Raw genomic sequence first — 17099 nt, 5'->3', positions numbered from 1 at the left:
TAAAGACTTGTTTTTGGAATCCAGGAACATACAGACACAAAATTATGCGCCTATCCAGTGCACAGTTTGGCCTCGTAATGAGATATATAATATAACATCAATTGATGACTGAAAGGGTTCCAGGAATGAAAGAGCTTAAACGTAAAAACAATCCGTAAATTAGTAAGCAGGCTTAAATTAGTCTTATGGCGCTCTCTCACCTTATGTTTTTGTAAAAAGAATTCTTCATTTTTAATTTTGTACGTGTGATGACTTCACTTGGAAACAATTTATTATCATTATTATTAAACCTCCTTCTGGTGTTAATGCAAAGGTAGGTTAGATAAATGGTTTATATTAGCTACCATCGATAGAAAATGTTGCCAAATTGATTGAAGAGCGACACGCAACTTTTGACCTGAAACCAAAATAACAGCATTTCAGAAGAATCGTCGACTCTCCCCGATATCAAACAACGAAGTAAACTATCTATTTGATCTTTTGCTTAGATACCTAATTTTTTTCATAGTCATAACTTTCTTTCAGAAATTTACATCAATTATCAGATAACTAATTCCGTCCATAATTCCGTCCAAGACATTTCAATAATAATTTTAGAGCCAGGTCATTATCACAGAAAAATCGACAAAAACTTTGCTCAAGTGCAATAATTTAGTCTCGTTTTAGTCACGCGTCGGATTTTCACCTGAGCCCAATAAACAAAACTACAACACTACCCATCCCCGAGACGACTCCACCCAGAATGGCTTCGGAAATGATGAGGAGGGGGATGGGGATGGGGCATTCTCCCCACAGTCGGATCACGAGGATCAGCAAGAGCAGAAACAGAGGGGGGCGGGGGCGCTGCTGAACAGATATGACGTGGATAGGTTCAGGAAGTCTTATTTGAATATAATCTACGTGGCTATGCTCGAAGAGGGATACAACAAATCATACAAAGAGGTCTGTATTTTTCTTTTTTCCTGCTATACCGGAGAAAGCGTTCTTATTTGAAATATGAATATTTTCTCGCCGGCTGTCGAAAAGTTTCAATCTTTGTTTCACTAGCCGCAAAAATATTGAAGAGCTTTGAGTGAATGAAAAAAAAATTGTTTGACAAAAAATGCCACGTTTTGAAAGACTTATTATATTATTGAGGGTATAAAATACACGTGCTGAAACTAAGTTTCACGAACCAAAGTAAACAGCTGGAGCTGAATTCATCATGAGATCTTCATTAAGAAGTCATGATTTGAACAAGTCTGTGGAGGCTTTTCTGTTGGTCAGTGTCTACACAATAGCAGCAGTTTGCATCATAGGGACGTTCTTCTTCCTTTGTATTTGTCACCACTATAAGAGATAAAGAATTTGCGGAAAGTTTTTTTGACTTAGATTATTTTGATTTTTCGAGATCCCCTAATAGCATATAAAGACCATATTTTGTCGAAAAAAATCGAGTGGCCGCCGAATTGTAGCAAATAGGCCAAAATTGGTGTTTTTGAATAGGTGACCATATGAAAAAGAATACCATATGTATTAGAATAACATTTGAAAAATAAAATCCATTTAAAACAGAATATCATATGGTTCGTAACGATGGCTTGTCAAAAAGAAGAAGAGCTTATAGGTATATGCAGTCTGTGTATTTTGGTTGGGTCGACTGTCCGGCGGTACTTGGCATGTTTCTCACACCATAAAACACGATGTTTCATCAACCCAATTGAAGCATTGTTCAGCCAAAACACTGCTTCCAGGAATGGAAAGAAAAAAATCTACAAAGAAGAAAACTAAACTCAGCTGATCTTGAACTAAATATAGAAAAATCGACCTTTTTTAAAGTTTTTTTATCAGTCACAGGAAGCTGAACGTAAAACAAGTTCAATTATGGCCGAAATATGATTCCGGTGTGTGTGATTCCGGTTTGGAACTTTGGATTCCGCCAAAATTGTGCTTGTCGATGGGATCTAAATCAACCTTGACTAAGCTTTTAGTACATGTTCTAAAGTCATTTATTGCCTCTAATGGATATCAGTATATGTCTCTAAAATGTGGATTTCTTTTATTTGCCCGCTAATCCGAAACCAATCTTAATGCCTAGTTTTTAATCATAGCCTAATGGTTCGATTGCGTCAGGTTTTTGACTTCGAAATGTTTTCAAATTTCTGGTGAACTGTGAAATACATGTATAAGAAAACCACGAACAATGTCTATGAAAATCACTTCGCTGACCAAGTAACTGAGATCAACTCGCTGACCAAGTACCTGAGCTTAAGGTACTTGTATGATGAAAATTCATAATTGATGCAGTTTAAGTCTAACATTAAATTTGTGGGATTAATAGTTGTTAATTCAAGTTATTACTGAGCAAATCATAAACAAGACTGCTCGTATCAGGGCGAAGCCCTGAAAGTTCCGACTGCCTTTTAAACTTTATGGAGCAGTAATAACATTTAAAAAGAATTGATTGCAATAAAAAAAATGAAAAAACTCACTTCTAAAATTTGAATTTTTTTTGCGAAAATCATCACCCCACACGCCATATAGACTACAAAAGAAGAGATTTCGCTCCTTATATCAAATCAATTAGTGACAAATAAGCTTCTTCCAACCAATTTGGAACGATTTCTAAGACGGATTAAATTTCCGCTTACACGTTAATAGCGCGTTAATAGCGCGTTAATTGTCCCAAATTGGCCTAAATGGCAACCTTTAAACCCCCATAACTTTACGAAAAATGATCACAGGTAAAATATCTTTTCAAATTTAAGCTCAGGACAACAATACCTTTTGAATAGTATTAAAAGATTCCGTCAAAAATGGCTAGTTAAAAAGTCGAAAATTGTCTGAAGAAAAAAAACCCAACCCGAGCGCAAATATTCCGTTACTTTCGTATCGAAAGTCGGAACAATTACCCTAAGGGGACGGTAAAGAACCATATAATTCATTATGTTAATTAATTGAGACCGCTAAATTGCCTTCATATCAAACCGTTCCCCTGACCAAAAAAGATTAACTTCTGCAATTTTTTTTATCCTTGTGATATTTTTAGATTTTTTTCTTTTAAAATATCTTAGCAAAAAAAGTGCGCTTTCGAAAAAAACTCACTAAAACATAAATGAATAATTCCAAAAAAAAAACAAAAATTATCGGCCGCTCCACAAGCAGCACCTTTCTTTTTTCTCTAGCAGGCTGTTTTTGGGAGCCGTACAAAAAACGGAGAGGATCTAAATGCTTAGAAAATTTCGTGATAACATTTGTCTAACAAAACGAAGAGCAAAACAGCGGAAAAAAACGTTGGTCAGTTTTGAAATTTTGTTTGAATTTTATCATTGTTAAGTGCCACTAAAACGCTTCTTGAATCTTCGTAAAGTTCAAGATTTTCATGGTTTTGACAGTAAGTTCCAACCACGTAACTGAAAAAAGACTGAGAAAAGCAATCAAGTGATTAGAAGAACTAAGCGAAAGCTTAATAAAGTTTTAAATTAAGAACGATACACTACAGCTGCATTCGAAAAAATATTAAAATAAATTCAAAAAATGAAAGTTGTTTCTTTTTTCAGATTTTTGCAGAACATTTTTGCAGAACTTGTACTTGCTCGCCTTCATCGATCGAAATTAGACAAAAAGCAAAAACTCCAATACCAATACCGAGAATTTTTTGAAAGTTTTTAATGCTGTTCGAATCACAGTTAACATTTGAAAATGATATATCACTCAAAACCCACCTGATGATTTTTCTACCATTCCTTATTTTTTGCACGGAAAAAAATTGGAAACGAAAAAAAAAAAACTAAAACGAAGTACACACCCGAAGATAATGCTCCTCCCCAATTTCAGGGGTCGGAACATCATAGCTTTATTAAATCAGAACCTTTTCACCAAGTCTACCAGTGTAAGCTGAAATTATTGTTCAGACTCATCGCTCATGAGTTGACAAATACAATTAGAGCAGATCTTGACTATTTCCCTTCGAAACCTTAGGTTCGAGTTATAATTTATTTCATTTACACTTCAAAAACTTTGATATTCTTTTTGGTTGCAGCTGTTCAACTTGGTGACAAGTCAAGTGGCGAAGAGAGAGGAAGCGGGACCCAATTCATTTCTGTGGTTCAAGCCCCTCCTGAGGGACAACAGACAGCATCTGGAGACCCTGTCCTACTTCCTCTGTCGCTCAGAGGAGGCCCAGAGGGAGGGCAATCTGGCCAGGGTGTATGGGGAGAGACTGATGTTGGCAGAGTACTTCGAACAAAACAGTTTCGATGAGCTTGCCACTCACTTCTACAAGTGAGTGTCTCAATAATTGAGTATTCTATTTTCAAATTTCAAAAACTATGAACAATTTCATAAGTTGTTTTTAGAGCATCGATTTAAAAACTAAGGATAATTTTTTAACAAATCTTTTTCACCAGTTGGGGGCTAATCCTGACTCAAGCTATCGCTATTTTTAGAGTCAAGGTTTAATTTTTGGCTGAGCTACCAATAAAATCTACTTAGTTGTATGCAAATGCGGTACCAAAAATTAGGTGCAACCAAAAACATGCAAGTTGTGTTTAAAGCATTCGGTGAAATTGAATAGTGCAAAATTTGAACGCTGATGTTTTATTTTACAAGTATAATTGGAAATCTACTCGATCTTGAAAAAAAAAACTGAAAAAAAAAAATACTTAAGATCATAAATTTTCCGCTTCTGTGATTATATATTTCTAAGGGGTTGCTATGTTTAGATCGTGTCTGCGCATCAGCAACGACATCGAAGACGAGGGCCTCACTCATGCACAAGCAAACTGTTTTATGGGACAAGACGTCTTCTCAAAGGGTAACAACCTTTTAGACGAATAATTCTACATGTATGTTTTAGTAAATTAAATGCAATAAATAAGCGCGTCTCAAATGAAACTTGAAGGCACGTACAAAAACTTATTTAATTTCTCGGCAATTTTAAAGGCCGGCGCCTGATTTTGACAGTTTAGCAAAAAAACCTTAGGATCTCGAGGCTCTACTCGGATGACTTTACACTTTACTCCTTTTCGACCCTTCTGTGAGCTTTCCTTGAATGACTTCACGTTGACTATATTCTAGGCGAGACAGAGGAGGCACTGGAGTACTTTGAGAACTACTATGAGTTGAGTAGGGACCAGGAGTGGACCAATGAGCACGGGGTGTCCCTAGTGCAGGATGCGTGCGTCAAACTACTCCGAGTGTACATCAAGATTGGGGACCAGTGTCTCAGTAAAGGTAACAGCGAAGGCAGAGAGTTTCATCTAAGAATTAAGAGCTAGAGGAGGGCAAAATCAAAACGCTGTGAAGATCATAGTATTGGTCTGCGAAGACGAAAACAGCAAAAGAGTGTAAAAATGGGAATTTTTGGACAAAAAAAAGCCAATTGGGAGTTTGATTTTTTTGAAGATTTTTTTTTGCGGCTCAGATTAATTGAGCTTCTTCAAAAACATACTGTGGAAGATGATGTGTTAGAAACATCACTGAAAACCTCTTGAGTCAAAAACTGCATGACATTCTTTGTATGACAAGCAGTGGAAATGCTTAATGAAAATGTTCAAGTGGGCTTATTCGAGACTAAATTAATTTCATTTCATGTTCAAAATCATATTGCCAATCATTGACTCTTAATTTGAAAGTTCAATTTTAGCATCAATTATTTGTTTAATTTTCGTTGTCGTTGTATTGTGTAGGCGATGACAAGACAGCAGTGGCTTACTTCCGCAAGGCGCAGGACTTTGCTCAGGCCAGTGGGGTGGCGGAGGAGGAGGCGACTACCCAGTACAGACTGGCATGCAGTCTGCAGCAGATAGGGGCCAACACGGAGGCCATCTCCCTCTTCACCTCCTACAGGGACAAGTGCTATCACATTGGAGACTTCAAGGGTCAGTCGCACAGTTTTTTTTAGTAGTGTTTAGTTTCACACATCTCACAGAAATTCATTCACAGGATTATGAGTGGAATTCAAACAGTAAATTTTGTATTCCCACTTACGAAGAGGCCCGTACCCAAGAGATTTTTTGAGCACGATCTAAATGACTTTATTTCTAACATAAGTTGATTTTCAAATCTGAAATTTTTTATTTCAGATCTTGATAAGAATTTGAAAATTTCAAATAGGAAATAGCCTTGAAAAACTAAATTTCAGATCTGAAATTAGATCTGAGAAACCTTTTGTTAAATTATAATTTATACAATTAGAGCAAGCAATTGACTTTTTGTTTTTTGATGTTTCTGCAATACATCATTCTGTTAAAATTAACAAGCGGTAAAAAAAATCCGAATAATTTGACAAAAATTTTTTTTGCAAATAAATTTTTTCTTCAACTGTATTAAAAAGTTTTCAGAAACTGTTAAAGACCTATCAAATTTTTGATTTTCATGCGCTACTTGTGCGATTCCAATGTTTATATTATGCTTGAGGAAACCTATTTGCGCAGTCTTCCGTTTGAGACTTTGCTGAGTACCTACTAGTAGCTAGAACAAGCTATTAAATACAAAAGTATCAAAAATAGCAAAAATTGTGTCAGAATCATTGATTTTTCAGATCTGAAACAATCAAGAAAAACTAAATTTCAGATCTGAATTTAGATCTGAAATAAACCATTCCTTAAGTATCCAAGCGTTATTTTAACATTTCACAACCCATTTCAAATCTGAAGTTTCGATCCGAAAAAGATTATTTCAGATCTGAATTAGAACATTTACTAGGTACGGGGGTGAAAGAAATAACTTTAGCAGACAAATTTTGACTCAAAATTTTCTTTTTAAAAATCATTGTGAAAATAAAACAGTTTACGAATCAAGCACTTTACAAAATTCTTTTTTAAATAAAAATACAATTTTGGTACCGCCAATTCGAATGGTCACCCTAAGGCAACAAGCCTGTTTGCAGGTGCCATTTGAGAATCAATTTATACATTCTGAAAAACTAACTGAAAAAATTATAGCCCGTGTAGTTTTGTGGTCGAAAAAAGGATGGGTACTGTAGTAGATCGACCTGGTAAAAGATCTAGCCTCCTTTGCTGCTTACATGATAAGCACGCGCGTTCCTTATTCCCCAAAACACCAAATTAGTTATTTTCAAAGCCCTATGATTTTTCAAATGAAAACAAGTCTGCTCGCATCAGGGCGAAGCCCAGAAGGATCCGACTGCCTTTCTAGGTCGTTGGTACAGTAATAACATGAAAAAATTTAATGTAAAAAAATAAATGAAAAGAAAAATTGAAATTTGGGATTTTTTTTTGTAAAAATCATCTCCACTCGCCATATAAAGTACAAAGTGATAAATTTGGCTCGTGGTATCATATCAATTATGGCAAAAGAGCTTCCTTCAACCAACTTGGAACGATTTCTAGGACGGATTAAATCTCCGCTTACGCGTTAATAGCGCGAAATGAATCGCGCGTTAATTGTCAAAAAAAGGCCAAAATGGCATTTTTTAAGCCCCCATAACTTTACGGAAAACTATCACAGATGAAATGTCTCGTCAAATTTAAGCTTAAGCAATACCTTTTGAATGAAACAAAGAATTATGTCAAAAAAAGCTGGTTAAAAAATCGAAACTTGTCTGAAGAAAAAACCACCCGAGCACAAATATTCCGTTACTTTAGTTACGAAAGTCGGAACGATAACAGGCGAAATCTATATTTTGCCTGTTTTTTATTTGAAAAGTCAAAAGGGTTTGAAAACAACAAATTTCAGTATTTTTGTGAAATAATGCACGCGCGCGCTCATCGTGTTAGCGGCGAATGAGGCTAGGCTTTTTTACCATACCGACCTACTACAAAACTGACCTTGCGTTTTTTTGGCACGCTTCCCCTTCAAAGTTACCATATGTTGGCTCCAAAGAAAACTTTTAGGGCTGGTTGGCCGAAACTGGGTGTAATAAAAAGATATCAAAGGGCGACCCTTTGATTGGTGAGGGGGTCGAATCTCTGAAGGAAAGGAGCGTCTCCCTCGCCCCTAAATCCGCCCCTGATTGTGGCACTCCAATATCTTAGACCAATATTTCTTGAAAGTTCATCTCCTAGAGTTTTATGATTTGAAAGAACTCAACGAAGCTCTTTCTCTTATACTTATTTCACGTCAGCGCCTTGTCGAGGGGGAGGCGGCTACTCCCTATCTCAACTCACGGGAACATCCATCATCTATCTCAAAACATAGGGAGCCTTATCTGATTACCTGGCCTGGAAAAACCTACTCTCTATCTTCATACATAAAGAAACTTATTCCCAATCTTTTTCCCAATCAGACCGGATGTCTATGGCCTATCTTGATACATGGTAGTCTGACGGCGGTTTCGGAAATTTCATGGGGCTTGTCAGGCAAAAATTACTGTAAAAAAAGAGTGCCAGAAATTCATCCCTACATTTGCTACCAAAATTGGGGTGGAGCTGATGCTCCTTCCCCCTCGGACCTACAGACTTATGCACTAAGACAGGGAATAGGTTTTCCTATGTATCAAGATAAAGTGAATGTTTTTCTTGTATTATGATAGGGAATAGCCGCACTTCAGGACGCCACTGACTATAATTAATTAAGGGAGCTGGATATTCAAGATATTCGGCTTTCAAGACGGGTGTGAGAAATCATGGATGCAAGAGTAAAAATAGAATGAGGTCAATTACTGAAATGTTATGCATCCCCCGATAAACGGGTTGCTTATGTGACTCTTAAGCTCAAGACTAGAAAAAATGAAAACAAAAAGTTTTGGTTTAAAAAAATCTATTTATATACGTAAATGATAAAAAGCATTGCAAACTGTTATTTCTGGTTAAACCATGCATAATTTAAAGGTACGTTCTCCCCTTGGCTTTCTCTTTTTCTATTTCTTACCTAATAATGTACTGAAAATTACGGTTATTGTAGCTCAAATTTTTAACTGGTTAAAATCAAGAGTGTTAGTTTATCTGCCTCAGAAGATTCCGGATAATAGCTAAATTATTTTTCGCGATTTTTGTGGGAGAAAATAGTTCATTGTCGAGACGAAGGGGAAGGTAGATGGGATATAAGAAGAAAAAAGCGAATTAATTAGTAAATGCTTTAAAAGAACATAAATTGACACCTGGAGAGTCTTATGATTTCCGCAAGACCACTATAAAAATGTAAAAAGCTCTCTCAAAATTTTTTTGAACATGAACTTCTCCATTTTTTTTCGAAGTCAAAAAAGTACCTGAGTTCTCTTGCTGTAATGCCAGTGACATCCGCTAGATTGTAGCGAAAGACCAAGATGACTCCTCGAAAACTAAGTTTTTTTTCTCAAATCAAAAAGTTTAAGGTTAAACGAACTAGAAAAAAGTAAGGTGAAAAAAATATAACAAAAAACTTAGAAAACTGAATCAAATACCTCACTTAAACTGCTTGAGCGGTCTCAAGCACAGAAACGTTGCAATGGCGATCGATCATGGTGTCATAGTATCTAAACTAGTTCATGTTTCGATTCCAGTTCCATTTTTAGTTGTGCTATTTAATTCATTTATCTGTCTGGCGCTAACTAGTATTTAACCTTCGGAGTTTGTCTGTCACCTTCGGTTGACCGCCAATTTATTGTCTCCGACTAACTTTCTAACTCACGGTTACTCATCTTACTAGAACAATTCAAACTATTGAAACCGTATTTTCACATGGCGGAGCCAATAGGCCAAAGTGGGGGGGGGACCCACTGGGGATTACATCGTTTTGGCCCTCGACATTCGCAGAGCCACCAATGCTATGGGAGTTTTGGTTTAATCGTTTTCAATGGGGAATGGTGGCCAAACATAGCCTATATCCGAAGAACTTCTATTATGCCAGTACGTTAACAGCAGCGCAGGTTACGGCACTACCGGAGGAGGTAGACGGGAAAGATCGCCTGGCGTCGGAGCAAACGCTGATCTCGAACTTGTATTTGTGTCTGGGGGAGAAAGGACAGGATGAGCTACATAAGCGGAGGCCACATCTGGATTTATCTACAACAAGGTATTCTAGGGTATTAGATACTATCGAAACGGAATTTAAGAAGGAACGGAATAAAACTTATAAAACATTCCAATTATTGGCACGGAAACAACAAATTGGAGAATCCTTGGAGCAGTTCCACGCAGTGTTAAGCGGGCTGGCCGCTCGATGTGCTTTTGGAATGTTGGAGACCAGAATTCTGCATGATTTGTTCATTGTGAATATGAACAATAGAGAGGCCCAAAATGAGCTATGCCGTTCGACTAAGACACCAGAGGAGGTGTACCGTATTGCACTGTCATACGAACGTGGATACAAGTATGCTAAATCATACGGATCGGCAACCGGGGGAGCAACAACTAGTGGCCCCACCGATGGAAATGGAGCGTTTCAAATCAAAACGGAACCTGTGGGAACAATCCGAGGAGGATATCGAAATAATCGACAGCGCGGCCGTGGACGTTCAGAAGATGAACAGAGATGAGAGGGGGAGTTTCTAGAAGATGCTATAATTGTGACTAACCCAACTTCACTCAGGAACATCTTACGAAATGTCCAGCCAAGAATGTGACGTGTAATTTCTGCCGGAAGACGGGACATTACGAGAGAACTTGTCGGGGAAAGCGGAATAATCGGGGAAGACCGGCAGTGGGACCAATCCAAAATCAAGAGGATATGGAAGCTAGTGAAATAGGCGACGCTCAGGATACTTATTCGCAACATGAAAATTCAGTCGGCTGGGTTAACACACCGGTAAAGAAGCAACGATCGTGGGATTCGGACAGCTCAGGAGATTATGTTGTAATGGCCATCAAATCTCGGAGAGAAACTGAATTAAAGGTGGCCGGCGCTCGACTACCAATTAAGGTAAATGGGAAGAAAACGAATGTCTGGATAGATAGTGGATCTCCGATTTCAATATTTACCATTGGAGAACTAAGACGAACGTTGGGCACCGCAGGCGTGAACGTGAAGGCGCCAGCACCGGAGGACGACGAATTCGGGGATTAAGGAAACAATCCTGTACGGCTACTAGGAACAATGGACGTCTCGTTAGAAACGAACGGATGGTTGACTAACGCGAATATCAGAGTAATCGGAGGAAGCAGACCGTCGACTATTGGGAGAGACCTAATGCCAAATCTGGGATTGCAGATAGTGCAGAAGGCACCGGAGAAGAACGTGATGTCCATGCAGGGAGAACAACCGGGGGCCGAAGCAACAGAGGAGGAGGACTCATTAGACCCCTGGCAGATTTACTTCAGTAAGCAATTTAACAACCTTTTTAACAGAGTCGGGAATATTCAGAATTATAAGGTACACGCGGTCTGTAATTCGAACCGGTCGGATATAAGTGTTAAATTTCTAAAAGCATACATTATTGCCCACGGAGTTCCGCGACAAATTCGAGTTGACCAAGGAACAAACTTTATGTCCAAGGAGGTTCGGTCATTCTGCCACAAAGAGAGAACTGAAATGCTCATCTCGCCAGTTAATGATCATAGGGCAACAGGATGTGTCGAACGCACGATTGGAAGCATCAAGAATTCAGTACTTACGTATGCCCGGGAGGATAAACCGGAACCCTTGGATGGGATGGTTGAAAGAGCCCTCGGTGCCTTAAGATTTGCCAAAAACGCCACCCTCAACATAACACCGTTTGAAGCGCACCACGGTCGGGAAGCTAACACGGTTCTCAGAAATTTGACCAAAAAGCCATCATTATGGAATCTAAATTGGAAAAATGTAATACGTTCCAAATCTGCCTGTTTAGATGAACAAGACCCAAACGCCCAAGCAATGCCGGAACCAATGGATACGAACTGGGGAGTCCGATGTGATACAGAGTACGATCGGAAAAACAGGCGACACCCAATGAAACTGGCTGAGGTCCAAGCTGATAACCAGGATGATGAGCCTGGAATTGTGTGGGCACCGAATGAACCAGCTGAAGTACCGCCGGTAGTCGTAATGCAGAAGACCGGGGAGCGGAATATGAATAGGTATAAACCATTGAAATCCAGTATAGTTAATCAAAGTGATCACACTATTAAATTGAGTAATGGTGCTGTGCTTAGAAAATCAGGAGTAGCACTTAAGAAGGCGAACATTCCGAAAAAACGGGCGCCGGGACAAATCGCTGCACCACCAACGCCGTGGGACCTTAAACGGAAGTTACTAGCAAGTAGTAGTCAACAAAGCAGCTCAAAAGGCATCATGGGAACCTCTCACCGCACCATGGGAAACCGCTCAAGATTCCAAATTTTGGAAACCGCGGAGGATTCGGAATCAGACGAAGAGGACTATTTACCGCTCATCACAACTAAACCGGCTGTTGAACCGACAACTGGGGGGGGGGGGACAGATGCTGAAGGGGAGAGACAAGGAACGTCTAGTGGGGGACAGGACCAAGTACAAACCGAAACTATCACAATTCGACCTAGCAGAAAACGAACAGCAGTTACTAAGATGGGGGCGGTTATGATTGATACCATTCAAAAGGCGGATAAGTCAGGAGCGAAATGAAGAAAAAGATTAGAAAACATGAGTAACAAACTTACAAAACTTTATAACATGAGGAGGTCCAGGGAGAGGGCATGCCGTGCAGCGGCAAAACTCAAAAGTTAATGTTTTTAAATGTTGTCATAGTTGATTGCTAAAACTTAGTTGAAACTCGTTATTAACCTTATTGATTTGTTGATAACAGCATTGATAGTTAAAACTCGTTATTAACCTTATGGATTTATTGATAACAGCATTGCATTGGATACGTTAATTAAAGTCAATAATTTTTACAAGGAGGGAAATGTCATAGTATCTAAATTAGTTTATGTTTCGATTCCAGTTCCATTTCTAGTTGTGCTATTCAATTCATTTATCTGTCTGGCGCTAACTAGTATTTAACCTGCGGAGTTTGTCTGTCACCTTCGGTTGACCGCCAATTTATTGTCTCCGACTAACTTTCTAACACACGGTTACTTATCTCACTAGAACAATTCAAACTATCGAAACCGTATTTTCACAATGGACAATAGAACTAAAACGAAAGATGGCAAACAGGTTTTGAAAAACATAAAATCTCTACCGTCAAAAATTGCAAGACGAGTTTGAAGTCCTCGTCGAATGGCTGAAGTTGAAAAAAAGAATTGTCGCTTATCTCATTGAGACGTAGTTATCTGAAAAAACGTCTATAAATTGAACTTAATTTTTTAGGGCTACCAAGAATGTAAAAATTTTTCTCGCTCCTTGTGTGGCTCTTTATGTCCTAAAAGGAATTGTAATTTTAACACAAGTAAGCCAAGGAAAATTCAATACAAATGGATTGCTTCAAGCAGTATTGAAAAAATTGAATGAAAAACAATTGTAACAATTGCCGACAAACCATCGAGTTCTGTAAAGACAAGATTTTTAACAAATTCGAACTCATCTCAACAGTCATCTTATTGGCCCTAAAGATGAACATGTTGTTTGCGGCAATTTCAATGAAAAGATTCTCAAAAAAAGAAGAAAAAAATGAACGAATAATGATAGGAAACAAAAATCAGAAACCAAAAATACAAGAACCAACACATGAAACGAAAGCTTGCGACTCGATAGTAGATCTATTTGTCACATCAGTCAGAAAACAGACTGGTCTGACCATTTGTGCATTAAATTCGCTGCACATTTTGTCGAGAAATAGAATTGACCAAACAATACAAACGGCCATGGCGTAAATTGAACGAACAAAATACTAACGAGAAACTCACGTTCACGTTCTTTGTTTAACATGAACTGCCTAAGAAGCGAGGTAAATTCGACATGATCGACCTTGATATTGAAATTCATTTTGTAGTTCTCATTTAACGTGAGATTTTTCTTGCTAAAAAGACAAAAAAAAGAATATTGACAGGAAAGGAGGCAAGAAAAAGCTGCCTCAAAGAAAAAAAATTCTAAAAATTCCTGGACTCCAGACTAAACGCTAGTTAACAATCTGGTAGCTTAAAAAAAGAAATCAATTTTTGTCAGAAGAGGAGTTACAGACAAACAACAAAACAACAAAATTACTATCAAAGCAGATTGATGATAGCTTTAGCAAAAAATAGCCGCGGGTATTCAGCAATTTAAATGAATTTTAATAAAAGCCACTAAGCCAATCCAGTAAATTTATTTGGTAAAAGTGCTCGAAAAATCAAGAAAATTAAGCAACGTTTGGGAATTATTTCTCCAAAAACAATACCATTTCATTGACCTAATAAAAAGTTGATAAAAATTGCGCAAGCCTTGGGAGCGTTTTATCCGAGAGCAATACCAAATTGAACACCATAACAGAGCAATTTAAATCCTTTTTTTCAATAACATATCATCTCAGGGGATTAAAACAAGACTGCTCGTATCAGGGCAAAACCCTGAATGTTCCGACTGCTTTTAAAGGTCAATGAAGCAGTAATAACATGGAAAAATTAAATGTAAAAAAAATGAAAAAAAATTTTGTAAAAAAAATTTGAGGTTTTTTGTGAAAGTCATCCCCCCACACGCCATATAAAGTACAAAGTGATCGATTTCACTTCTAGTAACAAATCAATTTTGGCAAATAATAATAATAATTGTAGTTCCTGCGAATCGCAGAGGAGCTATCAGTAGGCCTTAACAGTCCTGTCGAGGATAGTCCATTTGTATTATCTCCCCACATTCCAGACAGTGTTAGTTTGCTGAGCGAAGCTGTTTTTTTTGCGACTCAAGGCCGTTTTTTTGCGTCTAGAACTTTTACGTGGTACCACTATTGCAGCCAAATTTGGTCAGGTTGTGGTAGACCTGAAGCTGGAGGTCAAGTGAGAGCTTGTCCTCGCCCACTATCATTGCCATGGCATGGGATCAAATACACGATCTGACTATTACAAAGTGAACGCCTTACCACTGTGCTAAGTGCCTCCTCAACTTCCTTTAAGAATAAGCTTGGTTTAACCAATTTGGAACGATTTCTAAGACGGATTAAATCTACGCTTACGCGTTAATAGCGCGAAATATATCGCGCGTTAATTGTCCCAAATTGGCCAAATTGACAGTTTTTAAACCCCCGTAACTTTTCGAAAAATGATCACAGGTGAAATATCTTTTCAAATTTGAGCTCAGGACAACAATACTTTTCGAATGATATTAAAAAATTCCGTCAAAAATGGCTAGTTAAAAAGTCAAAATTTGTCTGAAGAAAAAAAAAAACCCACCCCGAGCACAAATATTCCGTTACTTTCGTATCGAAAGTCGGAACAACAACTCAGTTCACATTCCAAAAAACGTACAAATTAGATTGCCATTACAACAATTACTTTGTCAGGAAACACTTGAAAAACTTCCTTGCTGATTTATCCACTTGAAACAACATTCCTTAATTAATTTGATTTTTTTGTTTTTGAATGCTGAACAAATGCAAAAAAATTCTAACGCAAAAAGCATGTGAAAAAAAAACTTTAAAAAATTCAGACTTTTTAAGCCAATCTTGAACAGCAAAAATACAATCGCATGAATAGTTCGGTCAAAAATTTGACTTGCTGTCTCATTTACAATTAGTTTTCAGGGAGAAACTAGAAACAGGAGATGCAATTGTATCTGTGATGGGAAAAATTAAAACTTGAAGTAAAGAGTCATTCTAAAGCAGTTACTTAGTAAACTGTTTAAAAATTCGGAAAAAGCAATTGATACGGTTAATCAACCCTTTTTAACCTACAAAATATCTATGGCATTGGCTTCCGAGGAGCTGTAAACAAGATTTTAAAATCCTACATATTGATCGGCACGCAGTAATATAAAAATTGTAAGTTAGAAGCATTATTAATATAAGTTTTAAAAGGAGTATCGCAAGGGTCAATTGCGCTTCGTTTGCTTTTTATACTCTATGTCATTGATCCGTCTTTCAACAAACAATACTAGCAAAAAAGACATGGACGATACAGTCTTTAAAATAATTGAAAAAAAGCGTATAATTAACAGAGGTCAAGCAGTCATGAATGAGACCAAAAATTAGCTGTGCGAAAACAAATTTTTTTCTAAAAGGCTAAAAAATTAAATCAACCAAATTTGGAAAAACCAAAAAAATCTGGCGGCCATCAAAAACTCTATCTCATGGAATAACAAGATTTTTTAAAACGTTATAAGTTTTCAGATAATTGGTAGTACATGTAGACTCAAAGTTATTTTCTCACGCTCATATAGACAAAATAATAACAAAAATTTCTCCTTTTAAGCGGAACGCTCTATCAAATGCGAAAGTACATGAAATCGGCACAGCTGGTCAAAACTTGTAAAAATTACATCCAATCGATTTTACGAACCGGGATACCTGCGTACGCCCATACCGATATAAAATCAATAATGGCACTTCAAGCGGAAAATATAGGAATATTCTGATTAATTTTAAATAAGAAGACAAATTAAAAAAATGAACCACGAGTAAAATTTTTTGTTTCTAGAACCAAAAATTAACTTTCAGCAAACATCAAAAGTTGTAGAGATTTTTAGCATAAAAGTTAGGCAAATGCTTAACTTCGTTTAACAGTTTGTCCAGCTTGACCATAGCTCCTCGTCAAAACAACAATAGAAACCCAAATCAGCAATTTTAACCTTTGTTTTCTAGAAAAATCGATATCGGCTAATAGGGTCGTTTTAGATTTCTTTTATGTTTTATAAATAAGGCGAAGAAGTATACAAATAAATTGTTTATTTTTTTCTAAATTGAATTGTTTTCCTTTCAATTTCTGCAGCCCGATCAAAAAGTTTGAAGTTTGAGCAGCTGCATATCTTTCTATGCGCGTATAACGCATAAACGCTACTTTCACTTTTTTCTGCTTGATGCGCTTAAAAACAATCCTTCGGGACTAATAGCGCCCGTCTGTTATTGTCAGTATAAAATATAAATTGTTTTTTGTCCCACATAAACTACCATTTGATTAGGTTGGAAACAATTTTTGTATGATTATTAAGAGCAACGGAAATTTGTTTTTTTCTTTGAGGTCGTAACTTGGACAAGGTTTACCATCAGATTTATGAGTTTTTTCTGAAACTCTCCAGGGCGTGGGCAGGGCAGTGGAGCACATTTCGTCTGCCATGGTGAAACAGGGAAACAAACAGGAGGCGATAGACTGTCTGTCTGAGTACGGGGAGGAGGCGAGAAAGAGTGGCCACCTAGTGTCATACAGCGAAGCATGCTC

At 37.4% G+C, this 17099-nt stretch overlaps 1 protein-coding gene across 1 annotated transcript; it reads left to right on the top strand.

Annotated features, from left to right (window-relative positions):
- Positions 1-666: 666 nt before the first annotated feature.
- On the top strand, positions 667-10415 carry LOC134856271 (tetratricopeptide repeat protein 29-like; the record flags this gene model as incomplete). The annotated part of the gene is made up of 6 exons (XM_063872621.1): positions 667-942; positions 4022-4263; positions 4704-4795; positions 5059-5214; positions 5670-5861; positions 10150-10415. Coding segments are annotated over 6 exons (1224 nt in total), but the record flags the coding sequence as incomplete, so codon positions are not given.
- Between the last annotated feature and the right edge of the window lie 6684 nt (positions 10416-17099).

This window comes from Symsagittifera roscoffensis, unplaced genomic scaffold, assembly GCF_963678635.1.
Source record: "Symsagittifera roscoffensis unplaced genomic scaffold, txSymRosc1.1 SCAFFOLD_762, whole genome shotgun sequence".
Taxonomy (NCBI): domain Eukaryota; kingdom Metazoa; phylum Xenacoelomorpha; order Acoela; family Convolutidae; genus Symsagittifera; species Symsagittifera roscoffensis.
The sequence above is the reverse complement of the archived record's forward strand: the minus strand, read 5'-3'. Positions and strand labels throughout refer to the sequence as shown.